General features: G+C 41.5%; 1 protein-coding gene across 3 annotated transcripts in view; it reads right to left on the reverse strand.

Annotated features, from left to right (window-relative positions):
- Positions 1 to 27,313, reverse strand: part of sema5a (sema domain, seven thrombospondin repeats (type 1 and type 1-like), transmembrane domain (TM) and short cytoplasmic domain, (semaphorin) 5A) — a 182,402-nt gene that overhangs the window by 139,696 nt on the left and 15,393 nt on the right. For 2 of the 3 annotated variants that reach the window (XM_059655297.1, XM_059655289.1), the window contains exon 2: positions 578 to 656. The exons of the other annotated variant lie outside the window; for it this stretch is intronic. In XM_059655297.1, coding sequence (XP_059511280.1) covers positions 578 to 618 — 41 coding nt within the window. In that variant the 5' untranslated portion in view covers positions 619 to 656. The remainder of the gene's footprint in view (positions 1 to 577; positions 657 to 27,313) is intronic. 3 annotated transcript variants of the gene reach the window in all.

The following is a 27,313-nucleotide window of genomic DNA, read 5'->3' on the forward strand; positions in this document are numbered from 1 at the left end:
AGTTCTGTAAACTGTGAGGAACGGTTCCAAGAATGAGGAACTTCATTATCAGGAAAGATTGAAGAAGGTGGGACTGTTTTCCTTGAAGAAAAGAAGTCTAAGAAGAAATCTGTTAGATACTTTCACAAATCATTAGCAGCTGGATAGTGTAAATGGGGAGAAACTGTTCCCACCCATAAAGGAAACAAGAACAAAGGGCAGAGATTAAAAGTGACCCTGCGAAGGAAAGAAATGTGAAGTAAGGAAAAACATTTTTTACTCAGTGAGTATGTTAGAATTTGGAATGCACTGTCTGAAAGTATGGTGGAGGCTGGTTCAAATCAGGCATTCAAAAGGGCACTGGATGATTGGCTGAATGAGAATAATATGCAAGGGAGAAAGGAGGTGACTGACGCTTCGTAATGATTTATCCAGCTCATTTAACAAGCCATTACAGACATGATGGGCTGAATGGCGTCCTTATGCACCGTAACAATTCTGTGTTTCCGTGATTCTCTAGGTAGGTACCACTGTTGTTTAAACTAACTTCCAACTTAGGAGATTTGGCCATGCAGGATGTAGTCAAATTTACACTTACAACTGATTCTGTCCACTTTGCTGTGAGAAACTGCACTTCATCTATCAGTCATTTCCAGATCTCTTTCTTCTGTCATGTCCTGCAGAACAATACCATTTAGCATAAATTACCATTATCAATCATCCTTTCCCAATTTCATTGCATTGTATTTGTTCACATTAAATTACACTTGCCATCCAAAATCCCATATTCTGAATTAATTCAGGTCTTTCTGTATTTGATCAGCTTGTTCCTAGTCATTTGCAAATATTCTTGGTTTAGTATGATCTGCATCTTCCAATAATGTGGTGCCAGCAACTGCAATAGGGTTAGGGTTAGGGTTAGGCAACAATCTTTGAGCTGTGACCCGTCAGTGTTCAGTATAATTCAATGTCATTTCTTTGCCTTTATTTATTCAACAACAAGAGAAAAAAAGTCCACAGAGTTGTACCTCTATTCCAGAAAACAAAAAAGCAGCAGAACTGTGGAATCATTTCTGGGGACTGTTTAAGCACATATGCACCAGTGTTACAGAATCTTCTGCTCTTCCAGAAAAATTGATGCATGAATTAATATGGTGATCAAGCAAGGGTTCAGTTGACTGAGACAGACCTGAACATATTTTTAAATGGAGGCTGGTAAAATCTATATCCCGATGCCTATGGAATTTTGTTTAGAATGCAATGAATCTAAAATGAATCATTTCTGGGGACTACAGTAAGTAAAGTGATTCAGCAAAGGGACATATATCTACCTGTCTCAAATCTTCCCTCATCACATTAGTGATTAACAGCTGGAACAACAAATGAAAAAAATTCTTGAGCTACAAGACATCCTAATCCCTCAGCTAAACATACCTCCAAAAACAAGTGCATTTTAATGCAGCCATTATCAGATTGAATCAATAATTCTCCTTCTACAAAAATTCCTAAAATCCCTGCAAAGCCGAATGGATACAAATCGGTGTTTTTAAAAAAATGAGATCCAATGAACACAGCTTGTTTTTTTTTGTCTTTAAGTGCCTTTTTACTTGATACATGCTCCTGCACTGGACAAACAAATAGCAATCAACTACATCATTAGCTATTCCCAGATTTGAGGAAGATGTCTTTTTCATGTTTTTGAATTTTCACTGTGGGTCTTCATGTGACTGAACACGTTGATTGCAATTCCACAGATTGTTTGAGCACTTGGGACATGATGTCCACTGAGGTAGTAGGATTCCAAGTGCAGGATTTGCTTTCTTTCCTGTTCTCTCTGCTGTGGTTTGCCTCATCTTTAAGGCATTATGAGAGAAAGTATAATGCACCTTCACCCTAAGTTTTCACCATTTTGAACAACTGACACCAATCACCAATACAAACGCAGCCATGCTCAAGAAGAGTTTTAAGAGTGTCTTTGAAGTGTTTTCTTTATCTTCCTCTAGAATGTTGCCCACTTTAAAGTCAAGGGAATAGAGCTTACTTGAATATCTCTTGCCATGCACCCTTCCAAACCTGTAGCCATCTGGCAAAAAAGCCACCAAGCAGCTACTAAGTACTGCACATCAAGCAACAACATCTCAATTAAACCTTGGGTAATATGGTGGCTGTTGACATTAACAAATTTTTATTAGGCAGCCTTCAGGTTCCACGCTCAAGCCAGGACCAAGAGTAGAGTCCTGCCCTGGCACATTGTTACCATCACCTCACTGCACACACCTGTGGGAGAACAGCAGATACTCTCAAAGGATGAGCCATCAAGACATTCCCCTCCCTACCCTCCACCTGCCCAGAGACATTCACTTCGCTAACTAATGCATCCAAAATAGGCTCAGGGTCACATTATGATGAGTACAGCATTGACAACAGCCCATAGTTAGACGAACAAGAAACGGCTCGGGTCTCTCCACTCCTAGGAGGAGAACAATTTAAGCCTATACTCTCTTGGAGTTTATACGAATGAGAGGAGATCTAATTTAGGAATATAAGATTCTAAATGGGATTGACAAAGTAGACCTGGAGAGGATGTTGCCTTGAGTGAGAGATTTTAGAAAGAGCAGTCATCATTTTAAGAAAAGAGATTACAGATTTAAAATCAAGGTGAGGAGAAATTGTTTCTCAAAAGGGTTGTGATTTTGTAGAAGTCACTACCATACAATGAGGATATAGAACTTTAAGTACACTGAAGGGAGAGATGGACAGATTTTTAATTAGTAACGAGTTGAAGGGTTAGGGAGAGCAGGCAGGAAAGTGGAGCTGAGCCTGAGATGGAATCAGCCATGGTAGAGGGGCTGAACTGTCTACTCATACTCCTCATTCTTATTGTCATTAGGTGCTGTTGACTGTCTGCAGGTCCTCTACTCTCTCTTGTGCTTTTAGATGCTGGTGACTCTCTTCAGGTGCTCCTTTCTCCTGTTCCTACCTTCTTACTTTAATGCTCCATGCCCTTTGCTTAAGACGAAAATTTTGGTTGACTTCATAATCACTTTTTGTACCTTCATGCTGATATTTTGTCAGTCATGCACAAGGATGCCCCAATCTCTCTGCAATGTAGCATTCTGTAGTCTAGTTCTGACTTCATGCTGAAGTGAAAAGTCTCACTGTTTTTTTCCTATTATGTTCCATCTGCCAAATTTCTGCCTAATCACCTAAGCTACCTAATCTAGCAAGACTGAGCAAACTGGGCCAGTATTCTCTAGAGTTTCAAAGAATGAGAGGATACCTCATTGAAATTTACTAAATACTTAAAGGGATAGACAGATCAGATTCTGGCACGGTGTTTCCCCTGGTTGGGGGTGTCTAGAACCAGGGAGCAGAATATTAAAAATAAGGGGGATGACGCTTAGGTCTGACACGAGAAAGTTATTTTTACTTAGCAGTTGTGAATCTTTGAAACTAAAAAAAGAGGGCTATGAAAGACCACACACCAAAAGATTAAGAGTAAAATTAGACCATCTGTCCCAATCAGTCTGCTCTGCCATTCGATCATTGCTGATATGTTTCTCAACCCCATTCTCCAACCTTCTCCCAGTAACCCTTACTCCCCTTACCAGTCTATTTCTGCCTAAAATACACTCAAATGACTTGCCCTCCACAGCCCTCTGAGGCAATAAGTTCCACAGATTCCCCACCCTCTGGCTGAACAAATTCCTCATTATCTCAAATCTAAACAGTCATCCCTTCACTCTGAGGCTGTGCCCTCAGGTCCTAATCTCTCCTTTTAGTGGAGACATCTTCTCCATGTCCATTCTAATCAGGCCTCTCAGTTTTCTGTAAGTTTCAATCAGATCCTCCCTTCATCCTTCTAAACTCAAGTGACTGCAGACTCTGAGTCCTCAACCGCTCTTCATATATGACAAGACCTTCAGCCCCAGAAGCATTATTCCTTAGGTACAGAGCCCAAAACTGCTGATAATATTCCAGATGAAGCTCATAGTTTGAACTTGTTTAGGGTAGAGATTGATAGATTTAGGATTACCATGGTGTACAGGATTATGGGGACAGGGTGGATAAAAAGCATCAAAGTGTTCTATCATCTGTGATCGTACTGAATGGTGGAGCAGGCTTACAGGTTAAATAGTCCAATTCTGTTATTATGTGTCTATCTCATTTCTCTTTGCAGATTCTTCATATCCTCTTCATAATTTACTTTCCTACCGATTTTTACATCATCAGAAAATATGGCAGCAATACAGTCAGTCCTGTTCTCCACGACATACATTTAGGTTTTAAACAGATGAGACCCCAGCTCTGGACCCTATGTCACTCCACTAGTTATAGCCTGCCATCCTGAAAATGACCCAACAGGTTCACCTTTCCCTATTCCTGGTGCCAATGTCCCATAAAACAAAACATCACCTTCCAAACCAATGTTTCAGCCACATGATTAAACTTCCAATCTGTTTATTCCTATGTCAATTATTATGTGGCCCCGAAAAATCCAGAGATTGTAACCTTTCACATTCTGTACTTTAATTGAAGCCCTAATTAGACAAACTCTGTCAGGGAATGTAATTCTTAGTTCTTAGATTCCCATGTGGGCCGCAACAATTGGATCTTCCCAGTCTAACTCCAAATTCTTCTCTAACAACAAGTTATCTTTAAACATGACATTAGACAGACAACACAACATTCTGAACTCAAAGTTGCAGCTGCAGATGTTTCTGTTCTCCTGATCGTACTGTCCCTTATCGCTACCAGTATGTACTCGTCAATACCTGCCTGGCTCCTCATCACACTGTCCTGTACTGGACCATTGGCTAAATAATGTAGAGTTTGTCAAACAGACATGTGTACCTCATGAAACTATAAACTGGGTTTAACACAGTCTATTGTGACCGGGAACACAGCAGCTGGGTCGACTTAGTTGTGGGAGAGGCCCCGTACTGGTCTCCTGGCAGCAGCGAAGCCCCCTCTGTCATGGAGATAGAACTGGCGTGGCATTCCTGGCCACTGCCAGCAGGATTTCAATTAGGCTCAGTAATGAGCCACTTGACTCCCATCATCCCAAATCCACAAGAATTAAGTGGTAGCTCAGAAATTAATTTGGTGTCTGATCTAGGATCATGCCAACAGGAAAGGCGATGACCATGAAAGTCATCCCTTTCTCCCCACCTCTAAACCTTCTTCCCACACTTGCCCCACTTCATGACACCCATCCTGTTTTCAATTGCCTTTGGTCTGGGTTCCTACTGGGATGCTGGGCCTCTGCTGGGAGCTCTACCATCACCAGCCACTATTCCCATCAGGTGCTGTTGGCCTATGAGGTACTGTAATCACACTGAAAGGGACCTAATTTTGTCAAGCCTCCACTCACAAGACTAACCTGAGTTCTCTGAGTACCAGACAAGACCCCTCTCAGCCAGACAACACTGGCCAATGCAACCTGGTAACCTCCCTCTCCCTGATTCTCCAAAGTCTGCACCTCACAATCCAGCCGAACAAATCTGATCTGAGGTTACTCGAGCAGCAAAAGCATACCACAAATGTTTTGGGATCACAATGCTCTTCAAAGACTTCCACCAGCTGCATTGTGGCACACTAACTGTCCTGTCATATCTAGCTAACTTTTCTTTCATGAACTAGTTAGTTTGCTTATTGAATGGAATGGAATATTTCAGTTCTGTTAACTATGGATGATCTAGTCTAAATCACTAATTTTGAAAAGTAATAACAAGATACAGTTTCTTAATTTAGAAGCAAAACAAAACTGTTCTTTCCAAATCTCTGCTATGGATCTCAAAGCTCTTGCTTAAGTTTCAACAGTTTACTTACTAATCTCAGATTCCATCACCTCCAGGCTCTCTTCATGTCAAAGAAATAATGTGATTGCTGCTCATTCACCCAATTTACTCACCCTCAGAGCTTGTCTCTCAGAACTCCAACAATCCTCAGCTGTTTGCTCCTCCCTCAGCACTCAACGTTCTGTGTTCTCCCTGCCTCAGCAATGTTTCCTTTTAAACTGGCTGAGCTCTTTGCAGCTCCAATCTGACTGGTGTATCATTGTTTGATCCAGACATTACTGTGAGAACTGAATGTCAGAGAAGAGGGGACATTAGCTGCACTCAACATCAAGGCAACATTTGAGCGAGTACAGCAGGGCCAATGCCAAAAAACCAGAGGTCAATAAGGGGTCAAATAACAAACCCTCCAGAGACTGGAGCCGCATCCGTTACGAAGGAAAATCGTTCAGAAGCCAATCACTGCAATCCTGCTTCATCACTCTGTAGCTAGGGTTTTCGGGAGGGCATCCTAAGCTGAACTGATTGACCTCCCTTTCATCAAACAATCATAAGTAGGGAGTTGCAATAAGTTATACAACTGCTGATCATTAAGATTCCTTCCACCAGCTACATAACTCAAACCCGGATTATGATGGACTAATTCATACCTCCCTGAATGGCTACCATCACAACAATGTTTTAAAACATACCCAGTCTAGGGAAAAGCACTGCGCTTAACTTGAGCCTTTGGTGCTTAACTCAATATTTATCCCCACCAGCACCAGGGTCTGTAGTATTCATGATGTGAAGTAAAAATCTCAGATAATGCCTTAATTTTGTCTCGACACCCAAGCATTTCCCCCTGTTTGCTTTAAAAGAATTTCTTTTGAAGTTAGAAAATGAAACCTGTGTGCTATGCAGCAGTAACAATCATGATAAGTCAAAGTACAGCCTGCCTTTGTAAATTCCGCAACCCCCCCCCGCAACAAAACAATGCACACCAGCCAGACCCCTTCCCTTAGCCAGGTGTACAATTGCCTAGGGACAGTTGTTCCAGCTGAGTTCACAAACCTGACAGCCTTCATTTCCAACTATATCTGACAGCAGTGTGCTATATCTGTGGCATGCCAAAACCAAGCAAATTACAGATTTGAGATAATAAAGTGTGAAGCTGGATGAACACAGCAGGCCAAGCAGCATCTCAGGAGCACAAAAGCTGACGTTTCGGGCCTGGACCCTTCATCAGAGAGGGGAATGGGGTGAGGGTTCTGGAATAAATAGGGAGAGAGGGGGAGGCGGACCGAAGATGGAGAAAAGAAGATAGGTGGAGAGGAGAGTATAGGTGGGGAGGTAGGGAGGGGATAGGTCAGTCCACGGAAGGCGGACAGGTCAAGGAGGTGGGACGAGGTTAGTAGATAGGAAATGGAGGTGTGGCTTAGTGTGGGAGGAAGGGATGGGTGAGAGGAAGAACAGGTTAGGGAGGCAGAGACAGGCTGGGCTGGTTTTGGGATGCAGTGGGTGGAGGGGATGAGCTGGGCTGGTTGTGTGATGTAGTGGAGGGAGGGGACGAACTGGGCTGGTTTTGGGAAGCAGTGGGGGAAGGGGAGATTTTGAAGCTGGTGAAGTCCACATTGATACCGTTGGGCTGCAGGGTTCCCAAGCAGAATATGAGTTGCTGTTCCTACAACCTTCAGGTGGCATGGATACAATGGATACAGTATACCACATTGGCAGATGTGCAGATGAACCTCTGCTTAATATGGAAAGTCATCTTGGGGACTGGGATGGGGGTGAGGGAGGAAGTGTGGGGGCAAGTGTAGCATTTCCTGCGGTTGCAGGGGAAGGTGCCGGGTGTGGTGGGGTTGGGGGGGAGTGTGGAGCGAACAAGGGAGTCACGGAGACAGTGGTCTCTCCAGAAAGCAGACAAGGGTGGGGATGGAAAAATGTCTTGGGTGGTGGGGTCGGATTGTAGATGGCGGAAGTGTCGGAGGATGACGCGTTATATCCGGAGGTTGGTGGGGTGGTGTGTGAGGACGAGGGGGATCCTCTTGGGGGGTGGTGGCGGGGGCAGGGTGTGAGGGATGTGTTGCGGGAAATGCGGGAGACGTGGTCAAGGGCGTTCTCGACCACTGTGGGGGGGAAAGTTGCGGTCCTTGAAGAACTTGGACATCTGGGATGTGCAGGAGTGGAATGCCTCATCGTGGGAGCAGATGCGGCGGAGGCGGAGGAATTGGGAATAGGGGATGGAATTTGTGCAGGAGGGTCGGTGGGAGGAGGTGTATTCTAGGTAGCTGTGGGAGTCGGTGGGCTTGAAATGGACATCAGTTACAAGCTGGTTGCCTGAGATGGAGACTGAGAGGTCCAGGAAGGTGACGGATGTGTTGGAGATGGCCCAGGTGAACTTGAGGTTGGGGTGGAAGGGGTTGGTGAAGTGGATGAACTATTCGAGCTCCTCTGGGGAGCAAGAGGTGGCCACAACCCGCCCAAAGAGGATCCCCCTCGTCCTCACATACCACCCCACCAACCTCGAGATACAACGCATCATCCTCTGACGCTTCCGCCGTCTACAATCCGACCCCACCACCCAAGACATTTTTCCACCCCCACCCTTGTCTGCCTTCCGGAGAGACCATGCTCTCCGTGACTCCCTTGTTCGCTCCAACTCCCCTCCAACCCCACCACACCCGGCACCTTCCCCTGTAACTGCAGGAAGTGCTACACTTGCCCCCACACGTCCTCCCTCACACCCCTCCCAGGCCCCAAGATGACTTTCCATATTAAGCAGAGGTTCATCTGCACATCTGCCAATGTGGTATACTGTATCCACTGTACCCAGTGTGGCTTCCTCTACATTGGGGAAACCAAGCGGAGGCTTGGGGACCGCTTTGCAGAACACCTCCGCTCGGTTCGCAATAAACAACTGCACCTCCCTGCCGCGAACCATTTCAACTCCCCCTCCCATTCTTTAGATGACACGTTCATCATGGGCCTCCTGCAGTGTCACAATGATGCCACCCGAAGGTTGTAGGAACAGCAACTCATATTCCGCTTGGGAACCTGCAGCCCAATGGTATCAATGTGGACTTCACCAGCTTCAAAATCTCCCCTTCCCCCACCGCTTCCCAAAACCAGCCCAGTTCGTCCCCTCCCCCCACTGCATCACACAACCAGCCCAGCTCATCCCCTCCCCCCACTGCATCCCAAAACCAGTCCAACCTGTCTGTGCCTCCCTAATCTGTTCTTCCTCTCACCCATCCCTTCCTCCCACCTCAAGCCGCACCTCCATTTCCTACCTACTAACCTCATCCCACCTCCTTGACCTGTCCGTCACCCCGGACTGACTCATCCCCTCCCTACCTCCCCACCTATACTCTCCTCTCCACCTATCTTCTTTTCTCTCCATCTTCGGTCCACCTCCCCCTCTCTCCCTATTTGTTCCAGAACCCTCACCCCATCCCCCTCTCTGATGAAGGGTCTAGGCCCGAAACGTCAGCTTTTGTGCTCCTGAGATGCTGCTTGGCCTGCTGTGTTCATCCAGCTTCACACTTTATTATCTTGAATTCTCCAGCATCTACAGTTCCCATTATCTCTGATACAAATTACAGATTTGAGCAGGATTACTCAGCTAGAAATCAGGAACTAAATATGACCAGATGTTTCTCAGCCACTTCTCACTGGGCCAACTATAGACAGAGATCTAACCAAGGATGAGGTAGCTCAAAGCAGACCATCATTATCCATTTTTGGGTTAATTTTGGTGTTTGAGAGTTGCTGTCCTGGTTCCTCAACGCTCTCAAAGCATGTGATCCTCCTTCCATTCTCAAACTCACTGGAATCTATCCAAAGAGCAGCTGTCTGCGAAGGAAGGGATTCAAAATGCATTTTGAAATGTGTGGTTTGCCTCTGGAGTGCAAAAAGGTAACATCAGTTTCCCCAAATTACTGAGATTTGGCTAAAGTAAGGGCCAGAGCATAATGTCCAATCAGGGTCCAATAACCCAGGCACAGGCTGGGGACAGGGGCACTATGCTGAGGTCAGGGGCAGAGGCCCAGTATTCAGGTCTGAGGTGGGACTGATGTATTCAGGGCTGGGCTGCTGCGCTCCGAGTGGGGGCACCAGGCTAATCTCTTGGACCTGTGATCCTGTCACTGCCCCGGGATCAACGCACAAGTTTGTTAAAGCCACAGCCTCACAGATAGGGAAATATTTTCTGCATTCATTTGGTTATTTGTCCAAAATACCCATAATCAATTTCAACACCAGGATCCTACCTAGATTCACTCATTTAAGTAACACATAAAGTAAATGCGTAAAATGTAAAAAATCAGAAATTCAACAATATAGATCAAGAAGTCCAGATGAAACGTTAGTAACCAGAGTACTTTTTATGGCATCAACAAGGAGATGACAAAAAACAATCCATCATTGAAACTTGGGCACTAACAGCTACTGGGCATGACCACTAATGGAGTACTGGGATCTAAATTTAACACACTGAACCTGTTATATGACTGCAAATTGACAGCAACAACAAGAATTGAGTGCTCAGACCTACACAGTGCAGGCCACTTTCTAAATTAGCTCAGTCAATGGCGAAGCCTAAAATGAGCACAGCTTTGAAAGAAGACTCATGCACTCAATTGAGATCTGTACCCCTCAGTTCACCTTCCTGAATCATTGCTTTCAATTGTGCAAGTGTCAAATGGCTAATCCAGGTCTGGATCATCCTAACCAAAGGTTTGTAAATGGAGTACTGAAGGTTACTCAAAAAATGTTCAAAAGATTTTACTTATTTTCTGACATCTGGAGAGGCATAAACATTCTTTCTGGCTGTACAACACAAGTGGCTACAACCGGTCCCACATCCTCCTTCCCTCTAAATTCCCTCACCCAATGCACACCACCCAACCCTCACCACAACTCCAAATGCCTCCATCTCACAAAAAGTGAATGAACTGTGGATGCTGGAAATCAGAAACAAAAACAGAAATTGCTGCAAAAGATCAGCAAGTCTGGCAGCAGGAACTAGATCTGAGGGAAGGTCACTCGACCCAAAATGTTAACTGATTTCTGCCGCCAGACCTGCCGATCTTTACCAACAATTTCTGTTTTTACCTTCACCTTTTGACTGAGCCCTGAGCCCCATTGTGGGATGAGATTTGCGATGACCTGTCTGGAAAGCAGTGTCTGGGGCAACCGATTAATATCCACAGCTCGCTGCTTCACTCTGATTTGGGTAAAAGATGCATTTACTCCTTTGATTTAGACCGATAGTGTCTGCATCTTGCAGTTTCTCCTACCTCTCGTCTGATAATATGTGGAGATGAAATATTTTAAGAAGATAGCCTGCAAGACTTCATTTAAAGAAAAATTAGCACCATATTCCAAATGTGCTTTTATCAGATGTGAATGCACTGTTTCTAAAACAAAAATTGATTACAAAAATGCTGATGAACCTGTGATCAATAACAACTGTAATTATCTGAAAGTAAAAGGTGTACAGAATGAAATTAATGCTGACATCTTTCAAGTTTGCAGTGTAAAAAAATTGATTGAAAAAAAATCTTGCAGGAGCAAAATTGACAAGAAGGTACAGTACAGTATTGTAAATTACTGACTGAAGACAGTTGGCACTCCTAATAGCTGTCAATAAAATATCAGGCTTATTAAGTTTGGGACATGCATCTAATAATAACATTAAAACTGGTCTACATATTTCTCCATTTTATAAAAACATATTTACGTGTTTATTGTATATTAAGGGCATTAAAGTGTTTTACACCAGGTCTTTCACTTGGCTCTCAACAGCAAAAGGACTCCTTAATTGACCAATTCAAAAGTCTTCTATTTTCAGACATCTTCCCTCCTAACTTATTTCACTAAAGGTACTGGATATGAAGTGTTATTTGAAAATCAATGCTCTAATGTTTTCTTCACTTAAGAGCTCTAGAGAACAAACCGACAGCAATCATACTAAACTGTGAAAAAAAACCTATAAATTATTGGCATATGAGAATAGTACAGATCCCAACACAATGACATCCCTCACAAGCCCATTCCAGTGTCATTAGCTTTTAGAATTAATGCTGGCACATCATGCAACACTTCACAATTTATCAAGGAAGACAAACCACAGTTCCACCACAAGTGACAGGTGGATGGTTTAGATGAGACTATGAATCAATATCCGGAGTTTGCTTTATTAGTTTTGCAGAATTGCAAGATTGATGCAGATGAAGAAGGCCACTCTGTTCAACTTATTTTCAAAGAAAAAATCTATGATCGCACAGAATGATATCCAGCAGTTTCTTCATTACAGTTATTGCCTGTATGACCCTACCCAAAACTGCATTCTCAATATCTACCATTCTACACGATGAAGAAATTCCTGAATACCATAAACTTAGGTCTCTCTCTCATGGTCTTGTCCTCTCATTACATTTTAGACTGAAGCTGTATTCCATGTTTAATTTATCTAAAATATGTTATCACCTAAGTTAGCCATTATGTGGAGTCCTCTTCCTTTCAATTCTGAAAACAATTTTATTTCTAAGCCTTTCCTCATGCTTCAATCCTCTGACAATAAAAATCAGTTTTCTGCTTCTACTCTGTATTGATCCAGCAAACCAGTTTGAGCCTACACACAAGCTTTTACTGATATAGCGTACACATTTAACATGTCATCGTCCTGTTCATTGTCAATCACATGGGCTACTTCACCTGGCAGTAAAGCGTCAGTTTTGAGTCAGTTACCTCAGAAGGAAGATTACATTTCTCAAGTTTCACTCCAGGATTTGAGCACTTATTCTAAGCTGGAAAAGTAGTGTCCCTTTCCAAATACAGTCAACTTAGTTACTATGGATGAAACTGGACTGTATTTTCAGGCACTGAATGTAAAAATATTGACAGCCATGTCCCACACTCAAATGGTGCATGCAGTATGCCATGCACAGATCAGATAATATATAGATATTCCTTGCAGCTACATGAAGCTAGTATTAAGAAGCCCTAATAATGGGTGTAATGCCTATTTAATGCACTTCAACACTGTAAATGGCAGCAGCACCAAACATATCATACAACAGGCATGGTCTGCTCAAAATCATTTTTTTTGCAGCATAAGCAATAGTCCCAAGCGGAACCACTAAAAGTCAGAAGCTAAAGAGCAAACTTAACAGTATTCCACAGTATTTCAGGATGCTGCTGTCAAACACACCTAAAGCTGTTGAACAATCAGAGACCCAGAGTCTGTTATCCAAGGCAGAGGCTGCTGGCTGAAGAAAGACTGGGACTAGCAGCAAGGTAAGTGAGGAGGGGGCAAGAAGATGGTAGAATGAGGGTCACAGGGTGAGAGGTGTTAGAGACAAGGGCAAAAGAATGGTCTACAGCAGCCAGTCACCCTTTCCACTTCCATTCCCTAATTTCCCCCAGATTTGGCAAACTGTGCCCCACACCCACCCCCAACCTGACAGACAAACCACCCCGTTTGACCCAAAGAATCTCAGATGCTGTAAATCAGGAGCAAAAACAGAAGTTGCTGGAAAAGTTCAGCAGGTCTGGCAACTTCTATGAAGAGGAAATCAGAGTTAGCCAGTTCTGAGGAAGAGTCACCGGTCCCGAAACATTAACTCTGATTTTATCTTCGCAGGTGCTGCCAGACCTGCTGGGCTTTTCCAGCAACTTCTGGTTTTTTTTTCACCCTGTTTGACCAGTCACTTTTCTCACCAGCCAGGTAATCAGGGCAGTGCTGTGTTCAAGCCCTTAAGGAGGTTGCTAATTGATGAGTTAAGAGACTTAATTGACAACAGTTCAGTAAGGGTGACTATAGACACTCCTTCCCAAAACTTCATTGCCTAATGAAATTAAAATTTGATCAGAGTAGATCACCACAGTGGTAACAGGCTCATCCATGACATTTCAGCTTGGGGAAAAGAGAAAAATTCCAGCTCTCTCTTCATTTGTTTCAACATATATTGAAAATGATCTTAAAGTCTCAAGCCTTAAAATTTGTCATGAGATGCCTGCGTATGCCTGTGTTCATCTGAAATTCCTCTCTGTGCAAATTTAACAAGATAATATCTCATTTAAAACAAACAGATTAACCCCTCACTGTGACAGCTCAGAAAGGAATTGCAGTGTTAGTAATTTGGTGCATAATTTACTTGGACAAATATTCAAATTGAAAATGTGGGCCTGAAAATGACTGCACTAAGTTCCACTAATTTTGTTATCATACATATTTCTGCATTTGAAGCTGACAATATACCACAAAGTTCACTCTATTGGTAATATGTGCAGTATTAACAATTCATTGAGATATTTCTGAAAATATGTGACAGAAAAAATCATCCCTATTAGAAAGCCTATAATGGGAATGTTTCACTGGATAAATCAATGATTATGTGACTACAAGATTATTTAATTGACTCCCCAGTGTAGAGTGATCAGAAATGATTTAGATTATGCCTGTCAACAGCCATTCATTTAATGCAACACTGAATTAGTTACACAATTCATCCACAGTTTATCAAAACACTGCACTGTCATAACCTGCCCAGTACTTCATTTGAATCTAGCATTGAATTTTCAGACTGTTCTGCCTTCCTCTCTCCCCCTCCTTCTCTGCAAGTAACAAGCTAAATGCTATCTGGAATAAGTCTCAATCACCCAAAAACTAGATAATTCCAAAGTACAATGGTGCACCATGGGGGTCAGTCAATAAAAGTTGAATTGAGACATCTCAATTGAAATAAAGCGATATGTACGAGCCCTCCGAGTAAAAATCACAAAATAACATCAGCTTACTGTCAAAATAATACCTGGCAGTAACTTATTTTAACCATCAATAACTGTTCTATGGGCTGAATATTCCCTTTTGAGGCTACGTGTGAAGGTACTGCCACTCAGGGTAGGGATGGCAGTTTTTTCCCCGAATGATTACATTCTTCTTGGCTCATTATATATTCCCATGGAGATAAAACGTTAATTTTAACAGGCAGCAAGTTCTGAAGCCCACCAGGTCATTCTGAGGACCAACATCTGGGTGCATTAGCCAAAAGGCACTTTTAAAAGCACTTAACAGCAAAACAGGAGCATCAGTCCTCTTCTGCTCATCGTCCCACCCACTCCTTGATATGTCACAGATCTAGCGAAAATCAGTGCCATGCTTTAGCAACAGTTCTCAGAGGTTCTGCTAAAGGCTGTCCATGTCAGAAGGAAAGTATTTTTTTCCCAAATAAAATCCACCCCAACTGACAAAGGCAGCCTGGTCAAAGGTGGGTGCAAAGGTCAACTTCTGTGAGAAGTTCAAGAGGCTTCAGCACTTCAAGAGGGTGAAAGACCTGCTGTGCTCCACAAGGATATGGGTCACTGTCCACTCAATCTTCCTGTGAACGCCCAGTGAATCGGAGTCAGAACGGTAAAGATGCCAGTCCAGCAGACTGTCATATGGGAGGCTGGGTGCCAGGCATCTCCATCTGATGCCTCATGAGCAATCCATGTTTGTCACATCACTGCAGCTGCCAATGTAGTAGTACTGGCACCACAATGGTACTGCCACTCACAAACATGCCAGTTTCACACTTAAAGCATTAAAGCAGCTACAACGTTTAGCAGCTCATGCACTGACCTTTTGTCACAACTAATGGAGTGTACACATCCAAAATCTTTTCACCAAATGCGGCAGGGGCAACCACAGTAGATGACCTTGTGAGTTGAGCCCTGCTTGCCCAGCGTGGCAGGTTTACTTATGTTAGCTAATGTGGCTGCCTCAGTTGGAAATGCTTGTTGGATTATTATTTAATAACAAGCTTCACTGCACATGACTGAGAGCTTTCATGAGACTCCAACATGAAGATGCTTCAGTCCCAGCTTCTCTGTAAACTATCGCATAAAAAAGGCCTTGGTTATGAAAGAGTCTGGTCAATTGAAGATGCCTGCACTCAGAGCTTGGAAGAAGAAGCACTAGTCAAGTTTATCAGCACACATAGTTCCCATTTTTCTTTCACAAGTTTGCACCCACTGATCTAATTCTGCAGGCTGGGGTGTTGCTGAATCTAAAAAAGAATGCAATGAATACAAAACTGGTCATGACCACAAAGGTCGAGATTTCTTAATGTTTATCTTAACTTAGTGTCTTCTTCCCTGGCCATTCATTGCTTTTTGTTTAATATTACTTTTTGTTTTAATTTGTTTCTTAAAGAGTCGACCACCTGAAATGTTCTGAGAAACAAAATTTCTGTTCTCACCCAGAAACTAAAATCTTGCCATCTACCCAATTAAGTACCCCCATCTATCTGTCGAAAAGATCTGCGCAGGTCTGGAAAATTCTATTCGGACTACAGTTTCTGTTTTCTTTTGGAATGAGCTTTGCCTTCCTTCTGTAGTCAACTGTCCTCAAAAGTTTTGTCATTATGACTAAATTTGCATCTGTGAGTCATGAAATCCACACTTTGGCAGCAATCTCTGCTGAGAATGCATAAGGTAACAAACACGCTTAGATCTATATGAACTGCTTACAGATAAAGTAGCAAAGACCCATAAAACACTTGCAGTGAAATTAGTATCTTTATTGTAATGGTGCTTTTTCAATCTGACCAGCCATCCACCATTCCCAAACTGTTCCACCCATCTCACCCTGGCTTCTGCAGCTTCACTCTCCCAACAGCATTCAGAGTTCAGAAACAGAAGCTGGGGAACAAAGAGATCTCGGGGACAGTAACTAATGCCAGGGACAAGGATCAGAGGCCATTGCCTGAGGCTGGAAAGTGGCAAGGGTTGGGTGCCAGTTCCGAACTGGTAACTCCAAATATTTTTAATTTACTGACATGATCAGGGCATTGCTGGTTAGCCAGCATTTATTACTGGTCCCTAATTGCCCTTGAGAAGGTGGCTGTGAACTGCCTTCTTGAACTGATGCAGTCCATATGCTACAGGTAGACCCACAATGCTATTAATGAGAGAATTCCAGGATTTTAACCTAGCAACAGTGAAGGAATGGCGATGTACTTCCAAGACAGGATGGTGAGTCACTTGAGTGGAACTTGCAGGTGATGGTGTTCCCATGTGTTTACTGTCCTTGTCCTTCTTGCTGATAATGGTTATGGGTTTGGAAGAAGTTCGCTGATCATCTATGCAGAGAGTACACACTGCCGCTACAGAGCTTCAGTGGTGGAGGGAGTAGACATTTGTGGATAAGGTGCCAGTCAAGTGAGCTGTTTTGTCCTGGATGGATTCAAGCCTCCTAAGTGTTGGTGGAGCTACACCCATCCAGCCAAATGGAGAGTATTCCATCACAGTCCTGACTTGTGCCTTGTAGATAGTAGGCAGACTTTGGCACCATTCCAAGTCTCTGCCCTGCTCTTGTAGCCACAGTACTGATACAGTTTATGCAGCTTCTGATCAATGGTAGCCCCCAGGATGTTAATTCATCAAAATCATGCGCATTTGTCACATGATTGCACAAACCAACTGTAGTGAAGCCTGACCAAGCAAAATCATGAAATCACACAAGGATTGCTACAAAAAGGCATTGCTCGCATCCCGAGCAAGTATGCACTAAAAAGATTTTTAATGCGGATTAAATTGGAATGTTTTACCATTTTTAACCATTTGTTCATGTAAGATAGACATCATTGGCTGGGCCAGCACCTATTACCCATCCCATTTATTGCCCATCCCCAGTTAGGAGTCAACCACATTGCTTTGGGTCTCAAGTAACAAGTAGGCTAGACGAGGTAAGGAAAGCAGACTTCCTCTTGTAAAGGACATTAGCAAACCAGATTGAATTTTTTTAACAATTGACAATGGTTACAAAATCTCATCAGGCTAGTTTATTTTTATTCCAGATTTTTATTGAATTCAAAATTCACCATCTGCCGTGTGGGATGTGTATTAGGGTTAGAGTATTAGCATGGTCTTCTGGATTACCATTTCAGTCACCAAGCCAGATCGCTTTTCATTGTTTAAAAATGAAACTTGGAATATTAGAAAGCAAAAAAGTGTACAAATCACAGTGGTGATCTGCTCCCACATGGGTAGGGCTGAAAAGCTTCTTTTGACTGGAAAGTCCAAAAAGCCACATTGCAAATGTCAAGACACTAACCACGCTGTATGAAGTGAACAAAAACCACCTGGATGGCCTCTAAAATGTTTATGGCATAGAACAGGAGAGTGGATAAAATGTATCAATGGAAGAAAAGGAAGATGATGACCCTGAAAAATCCAATGAATGACCCCCCTGTCCACCTCACTGGCCTGTTTCCCCAGCTGATTCCACAGAGGCCAGAGAGATGTCCCAAGATTTCATCCTGCAGCACAAACACATAGAAAACATGTTCTATTGCCTGTTGAAAGACAGCATGTGAAGCAGAAAAAAATCACTGAGTTGTTCAAGCACTAATTCCCAATGTTTTACAATATCTTTTACTACGCAAGGTCAGGACACTGTAAGATTTGAACATATTAAAAAATAAAGGCATTGTTCACATATTAACTGCATCACTGTGCTTCCATTCATTTTCTTTGACATGAAGCACGGTTGTGAGAAAGTTGGATTATGTAGGAGCCTCTTCGGCTATATCATAGCTCTACTTAACAGGAGTACTTTTGCGGCAGTCCCCGCAATTCAACTTATTACAATTTTATATCAATTCTAAGACATGCTCCCCCAGGATTTTGCCCTTACAATAGATTTGCATTGAAGAAGCCAAAGACTGCCATTTGCCAGTCTATTAAAAGTGAGTCATTTGAAAATCTTAATGCAGTTTACACAAATATTGATTAAATTGGTTATAAAGATTGACAGCACAGGCATTAATATAAATCACACAATAAACTTGCTCAAACATTTATGTAATAAAGAGACAAGCAATAAAGAAATTAGAAAGCATAAGTGAGTGTTAAAGAAAGACAGGTATATAAACAGAAATGCAACTATCAAAGCATTAATGAAAGGATCGAGCATGTTACATGGCAACTAAGATGGTAGCCCTGGCTGGCTCACTAGGGCCTAACTGGCACAGCAAAGGGGAAGAATCTAGCCCTACCACAGTCATCAACAATGTGCTTTTAATCATCCAAATTCATTCAACTTTTAATTCTAATCCCACCCCACACTGACACCTCAACACCCCAGCCGCTGATTACGCCTTCCTTCCCTCCCCACCATATCTGCCCACACACATCCCCAAATCTCCCCTTCATCATCCCCTGATTCCACTTCTCCCCCCCCGGCCCAGGTATTCAGGGATGTTGGGAGGCAGTGTTGGACAAAGCTGAGCATGCCAGTGTGGCGTGAGATTGGAAGTTGTTAGCAGTGCTGGGGGTTTTGCAAGGGGTGAGGGAGGACGCAGGAGACAAGTAGTCAGCACAAATCTCCATACTGACAGGTTCCTGCAAAGCTCATCAGTCTGGGACTGTAGTGCTAGTGGGCTCCCCAGAATGCAGCCCTCAAGAAGCAAATAGTCTCAGTGTTCACCCTTATTGGGACACAAGATCCGGGCCAAAAAGGGAAAGAAGAATTGTTGAAGAAACATTTTTTGGGAATGCTGAGGGAAGTCAGGGATGAAATATTGAAGACTCTGAGCACAATCTTTCCAACATTCTTGAATGATTATGAATATTACATTTCTGTTCAAAAAAGAGAGAAAGATATAAGCAAGTTAACAATAGACCAGTTAACATATCAACAGTAGGGGGTCTGCTTCTAGAAGCCATTACATAAATTAACATCAACATGCAGTTTAAAAAAAAATTAATGGCAGCTAACAAAAAATTACTAAAAATAATATGTAATGGAAATGAAATAGATATGAGATATATGTATTTTCAAAAGGCATTTGAAAAGGCACAGAAAAGTATGCTTTTTGATAGTATTAGGAAAAAAAATGTCAAAGATGTGACAACATGAATACAAACTTAGCTAAGGGCAGAAAGGAGACAGATGCAGTTAATGAATACAGTACGCAGCAAAATAACACAAACGCTGGTACTTTCACGGTCAGAGGCCAGACCATTACTCTTTGTGTATCCATGTAAATCAGCACTTGAATACAGAGGACACAAAATAGTGTGATTTACTGTAAAAAGGTCTGCAGGCAACTTCAGACACACACACAGACGTGGGTAGAGTTAGGGAAATAATGGAGCAGCTGATTGCTTCATCTCCATCATTTTCAGAGCAAGTTTGACATGGGAAATGCAGGGTAATGCATTAATGACAAAGAATGAGAATATATGCTGTACTAAACGTTAACACTTTGAAAGAAATAGAAAAGCAGAGAGAATGGCCAGTAATATTTGATCATCTTTAATGTGAGCATTAATGGGGACAAAAGTGTAAAAGGACGATCCAATACCAGGGATCACACTAAATCTATACAAATCATTAAATAGGTTGCAGTATGAATGTGAAGTCTAATTTTGACTGCCACTTTGCTTGTACTGGAAACTGATTGCTGGTTAGCAGTAATTTGAAACAGAACAAAACAATTAAACCACAAAGACACCCTTAAATTTATGAGTGAATCAACTGAATAAATTCTAATCCATCTGTAATACACCCCATTAAACTCTGCAAACTGGGTGATACAGACCTCTGGTGTAAACCATCCAACTCGTACACCTTTCTCCAACATTCACTACAATCATGGTTAATCTTCTGCCTCAACCCAACTTTTACTCCTTGATTCCCTGAGATCTCGAAAATCTCTGTTCCAGACATGTGTTCACTTAAAATTGGGCCCAGTGGAAATGTGTTTTAGCAAATGTCCGGTTGATTATTCATAGATATGAAGGCCGAATTCAACAGCTTGCTCCATTTACTTCATGCACATTCGGGATTATCTGACATGTTTGCGTGCTTTATGACTCTTCAAGGTCTCCTTACTTTCTCCCATACCCTGCCTCCTGCCAATACACTCATCTAAGTCCCACTCATGCACCTTATAGGTAGCACTGAAATGCATGGAGATTTCTGCCTTTCTTCATGCAAAGGAAGATTCTGTTTGGGGATGTGGCTGGTATATAAATAGTAAATTAATAAATAGGATTGGCATCAACAGCCAATTAAGGGCTTTGTTTATGCTGAATCTATATCAGCATCATAAGTATCAGACTCCAGAATGTGCTTTATGCTCGAAACGCAATTTCGCATTAGATTTAATTTCATCATTTGCATAGAATACTAATACATAATGTGAAAAGAATCACAGTTGATATTAATAGGGATCACAAATGATTTATGGAAAACAACTTTTCCTTTCTGTTTCATACAGGCTCAGTGTTTGTACCGAAACAATGATGAAATCTGCCACTATATTCTCTATAATACAAGGCATATTATCACAAACACAGTCCTGCAAATCTCAAACATCACATGAGACTTTAACTTGCATTAAGAACTTTTCCAGCATGCAACTTTGGCATAGTTTAAAAGGTTAAGTGATCCATTTCCTTAATTCACTAATTCAGTAAAAAGTGTCAGCAAGAAAATAAAGAGGGAAAAGTGAAAATATATTCAGACTGATATTTTGGCAACATTAGCAAATGAAGGAAAATATTATTAATCAGCAGGAATTACACCAATAGACACTAACAAAAAGAACTAAACAGTAATCCATTAACACTTCTGTATATAGCAGAAGGTCCAACTAGAAACAATATTGTCAGGACCACATTATTAGGTATAACCAAAGCCTAAATAATAATATATAAAGTTTGGCACAGTAATTAGAAACATTAAATCCAGCAGTCCCTTGCAAATCACGTTCTTTTTGAAGTTCCACTCTTAGGGTCTCTCTGGAGAATCAGAATTTTCCAAATTCTATCATAGTTTCTTTCAAAGGTAGAAACTAAAAAGGCATTGCTGTACAATTAAAGCGTAACAGGCATTTTTTTTTAATTAGCCTCTTTTCTAATCAACCTGTTCAGAGATGTTACAACCTGCCTCTGGAGCAGATGGGATTTGAACATGGGGCTCCCAGTCCATAGTAGGGATTCTACCACGGCGCTACAAGAGGCCCCTAAAGTGTCACCCACACAGGAACTGGAATCCTGGACCCTCAGATTAAAAAGCCTGATGCTCTGCCAACTAAGCTATCCTGGCTCAGAACTACAGATGTTTCACTATGACAACAGTAATTTACTAGATCTGCTTCCTAATGTCTTCTTTACACATTACTTGGGAACAAGATCTGAAATCCAAGATTACTATAGTATCTCCTGCATTCAACTTTCTTTCAGTAAATAGCTATTATAAATAGCTTCAAAATGAATGTGAGTTAAATAATACCCAGCCTATAGTATTGTGTGCCACATCAAACTGAATTCAGACTAACCAATTTGAGATATGTGCTCTTAAATGTGACCAATTGAGATTTCTTGAACTTATGCAGGACTCTATCAAAATCATTAAAGGAGTTACAAAAATTTCGCTTTGAGCATTACTAGCTGACATTTGTATCTTCACATAATGTTTGTATGTTCAATATCTTCTGTCCAAACAGGCTGAAAACTCAGGAATTTACACAAATGTATTAAGTGGTGTGAAGTACATATAAGAAAATAAACCCACAATCGTTTGTAGTTGAAGCTGCAGCAATACTGTGTTGTTAAGCAGCCTTTGTCATTTTTTTCAAATAAAACTATGTATATTTATTATTCAGGTGAATATTGTAATACCATTCAATTTAAGAAGAACAAGGCATTCTCTGAGTGTTAATGTTAACATTTATCCCCATTTTTCTTCTAAAACCATCTCAAAAGATTGCTACTTGTGCAGTCCTGCTGCACATGACTAGTCTGCCAGGTTTGCCTACTTAGCCAAAGTGACAACACTTAAAGCTGTTAATTTTACATGAAGATCTTTGGGTTCCCACTGAGAGACGTGACAAGGAGCTGTATGAATTTGCATATGCCATTTTTCCAGGGTTTCTAAGGCTCTCCCAGTGACGGCAAACAGATGAAGTTCCGTGTGCAAATTCCCCCTTGTGAAACTATTTTGTAGATCTTACTTCTGAACTAATCATTCCTAATGCAATGCTGAAAGATGCAAAATTAAATAAAATGAAAGGCTTTGTCAAAGGAGGCCTTCTGCAGGCCCAGCCTCTAGCAAAAGGAGCCAGCTCCTCAGGGAAAGTGAGCCCTCGGAGAGACGGCAATGAGTGTGGGCCCAGCAGCAAGAGATGGTGGCACCGCGCGGCAACTTTGACGGTGGGCAGCGAAGCAGCGGCAACTCCGGTTTTCAGGTTGGCGGTGATGGCAGCGCAGCCTCTACGGTTAGCAGAGGAGGCAACATCTGTAGCTGGCGCCAGGATTGGGTGTATCAATGTGCTAGGCCCAAAACGGTACAGCTGGCAGATCAACAGGAGCAACAGTTGCATCGGCAAGGGCTTGGTAGGCCAGGGGCAGTGTTCCTGGCAACACTGTGGTGGTGGCAATGGCAGCCCTGGAGCAGGATTCCTGGAATGGATGGTAATGTGAGGGCATTGGTTGGCATGGAGCCCCTACCCATGTCAGCACAGCGCAAGAACGGAGGAAGATCTCTGCTGTTAGTTACATCTGAATATCTTCTGTAACTATTCAGCACCTGAAAGCTTATGCACACTGATGGAGCTAAGCAGTTCATAGTTCACAACCTATGACCTAAGATATTTGAGTGCTGAATGGTCCAGTGCTGACCATTGCCTCGAGTGCCAAGTCCCCAGTCCCTGCACACTTCTTTACTTAAATGGTAATGAATGTAAAATCAGATTCATCCTTTGGTAAATAGTGATCTTTCCTGAAAGACAAAACACATATGTCCTTCTTTCACCTCACCTAAGCATGGCCACATATTACAATTTTCATTGTATTTAACAAATAAATACAAGTGACATTAAATCATTCAACTTCAACTTCTACGAAACATGTTTAAACCTTGGAGTGTCTGTTGCCTGTATGGTATCTGGATAAATTGTTCCAAATTCCTAGAAAATCCTGCCGTTCCTCACACAATGGAAATCAGTTTGAAATGCAGTGACTGCTGTTGTCCATCAAAATATATTAGCCTGTCTTCGCATGAGATTGTTCCCTATGCTTCAATTTCAGTAGGTGAACAATTAACTGTTTACTAACAATGTTTGTTGAAGAAAGAGTGGTGACCAGAGAACCAGATTAATTCCCTCATCTTCTTTGATGAATGCCATGTAAATTCTAACAGCCATCTTCACTGCCAGATAAAATGATAAAACTTTAAACTCCCACACAAAGGTTAGCACTGCAACGCTCACTATATACTCCCCTAAAATTAAGTCCTAGAATGGGGCTAAAATATACACAAAGGGAGAAAACTGTCAAAAGATACAATGGGGAGGGTACGCTTTGCCTGATTAATACTCACCAAAATAAGGCATAGGTGCCACATATATTTGCAATCCAGTAAATGAACATGCTGGAGGCTTAAAACTATTCCATGATTCTTTACCCAAGTACTCTAAAATCTGCCTTTATTATTATGCATTAATGCCAAACGCAATTCCTTAAACTGTGCTCCCCAAACAGAATGTGTAAGAATACACACAAAATGTAATTGATAGATGTTCAAAAACTAAATTTATAATGGGCAAAATTCACAAAAAAGGTAGACAGATATAAGATTGATAATATTTAATAAGTAAACAAATGCTCGAGTTCAGTACTGAAGGATATTTTTCCCATTTCCTTTCTTCTTTTCATTTGCCTTTGTGTTTTTCTTTAATTCCACAAATCTACTTTACAATTCAGACATAGTGCTTTGAAATGAATTATTTTTAGTTAGACATTTTTTAGATATGTATGCATACCTGTCTGAATCATTTAGACAAACCAGCCACTAAAAATGAACTTTGCCAGAGGTTCCGCAACACAGATTCCATTGGAATCCACTGCTTCAGGCAGATTCAGCACCTGAAAGCTTATGCACACTGATGGAGCTAAGCAATTCATAGTTCACAACCTATGACCTAAGATATTTGGGCGCTGAATGGTCCAGTGCTGACCTTTGCCTCGAGTGCCAAGTCCCCAGTCCCTGCACACTTCTTTATTTGAATGGTAATGAATGTAAAATCAGATTCATCCTTTGGTAAATAGTGATCTTTCCTGAAAGGCAAAGCATATATGTCCTTCTTTCACCTCACCTATTGTAAATAGCAAACACCAACAAAGGTTAGAGGATATTTCTGTCTTTAATGTTTATAAAACTCAAAAACCATGCTGTTTAGGTTGGTCAACCACACAAATGGTAATAGTTATTGTCATATTTCCAAACTGGTGAAAACTAGTAAATAAATAATTCATTGTTCCTGTTGTTGTTACACTGTTACCAACAGTAGCAATATACTAATGAATAGTAGCAATGCACTGTAACAAATTAAGGTTTCTTTTCTCTCTCCGCCACCCCATGGAGAGCAAAATGCTATATTTTCAAAAATTCAAACTTCAACTGAAAAAGCCTGCATGAACCAAAGGCAAACTTCCACCCAAGCTGAAGTCAGTTGCTTGCATAATTATTAATGAAACAATGGGCTCAGGCACACAAAACCAGCATTTTACACATGGCCTGCGTTACCATGACAGCTTCTAAGCCTGCATAATTTGTACCAATGAAAGTCTGGAGAAAACAGTCAAACTTTTATGTTATAGATTTCTTTTTTTCATGTCACAGTGGCCTGACATGCTCTAAGCCCTTCAGTGATTTCTAATTTTGAAGCTTGATACAACAGAGAGGCAGGAGAGGAACCTTAGGCCGTGTTGATTGGGCATATCCAACTGAAGAGTTCTAGCCTCACAAGCATTCCAGTCCTCTGTTAGCAAAGAGGTTATGCCACAAAGAAGTATTCCAGCTAAATACAATATATTTATAAACAAGCAGCACTCCACAATCATATGGGCTAGGCCAAGAAACCATAACTACACTTAATAAAGTAGTAAACATAGCTTCTTCTCACAATAACATGCTGTTATCAACTGGACTGCTCTCAGGATTGAAACCAAGAACAGACAGCCACTATGACATTAATTCATTATAATATTGACTCTGAATCCCTCCAGTGGTCAACATTTTAGCATGGATAAAATAAAAACTGGACATTCATACACCTGAAGGATATGTAACCTATAAATTTAAAATGTAGTTGATTGATAATTATCGATACAATTTGACCTAGAAACTTGAATTCTACAATTTGCCCAGTTTTTACTACAGCCATTCATCATATGGATATCTGTCATGTACATGTAAGCCCTATAAAGATACTTTATAATACCATGACAGCAATGATTTAAGGAGCGTTCCAAAATATTCCATACTGCAGAGGCTTACATTTATGTCTGTCATATTGTAATGACTGTAACAAGGTCAGATGGATGGACCTCATAGAATATGAATTCCCTGATTGGACCAGGTTAACAGCCCCAATCAGGGAGCCCTGGCTGAGGGATATAAACAGAATTGTCAGAGGTTCTGCTCACTCTGAGAGCTGACTCTGAGGGAGCTAGATCAGTGTCAAAGGCTCTCCACATGTAAATAAAGGGTAGTTCGGTGACAGGATATTAGTCTCTGTAGAGTTATTTCACATAGGCTTGTGCTTAGGATCAGTAGTGTCAGTTGTTCCTTTAGAAGTTGACTCCCACTGCATTGGCAAGCACATAAGTGGGTTTGGAAATGTTAAGTTTAAATACCACTGAGATTTGAACTGATCTGTCTTAAGCACGCACAGTCATTGAATCTTTCCAAGACAGACTGAGTTAACAGTAGATAAGATGTCATCTTGTTCAATTTGCAGACTGTTTTATTTCTACAGTAGACAAAACATACATGAACATTGGGTACAATGAAAGCTACATGATACAATCAATTAAACATTGATATTTTGGAAATATTTGGAAATGAGATGACATGATCTTAAAAACAGAGACATGTTCTTCAGAGCTGAAATCAGAAAGCACTTCTTCACACAATGAATAGAGGAACTTTCTTGCACAAAAGAATGTGGATATTTGATAAATTGCAACTGTAACAACAAAGTTTGATCATTTTTTTGTGAAAGGTACCAAGAGATAAGCAATGGTAGGGAAGCAGGACTGGTGTACAGATCAACCATGATCGAACTGAATAGCAGAACAGCCTTAAGGGCAGAATGGCCTACACCTTTTCATATGTGCAAAGATAAAGAACCCATGTACACGAGCTCATTTGGAAGGAGCTAGTTGATAAGTGTGAAATACTGGAATGCTCTCGGTGACCTCTTTCACCCTTCCAATCTGTTGCTATTCAATAAGGTCACAGGTTGAATCACTATATCAACAAAACCTTCCCACACCATCTCCATATCCCCTCATTCCCTTAATGAATAACTCTTTGTCTGGAATATACTCAATGAAACAGCATTCATAGTTTTCTAAGGTAGAAAATTCCAAAGACTGAGAATCCCTTGAGTGAAGAAATTTCTTCTCATCTCAGTCCTAAATATACGACCTCATACTTTGAGGTTGCAAACTGACGTTCTTGATTTCCCAGACAGGCAAAATATTTTCTC

This window comes from Stegostoma tigrinum, chromosome 2 (genome assembly GCF_030684315.1).
Source record: "Stegostoma tigrinum isolate sSteTig4 chromosome 2, sSteTig4.hap1, whole genome shotgun sequence".
NCBI classification, from domain to species: domain Eukaryota; kingdom Metazoa; phylum Chordata; class Chondrichthyes; order Orectolobiformes; family Stegostomatidae; genus Stegostoma; species Stegostoma tigrinum.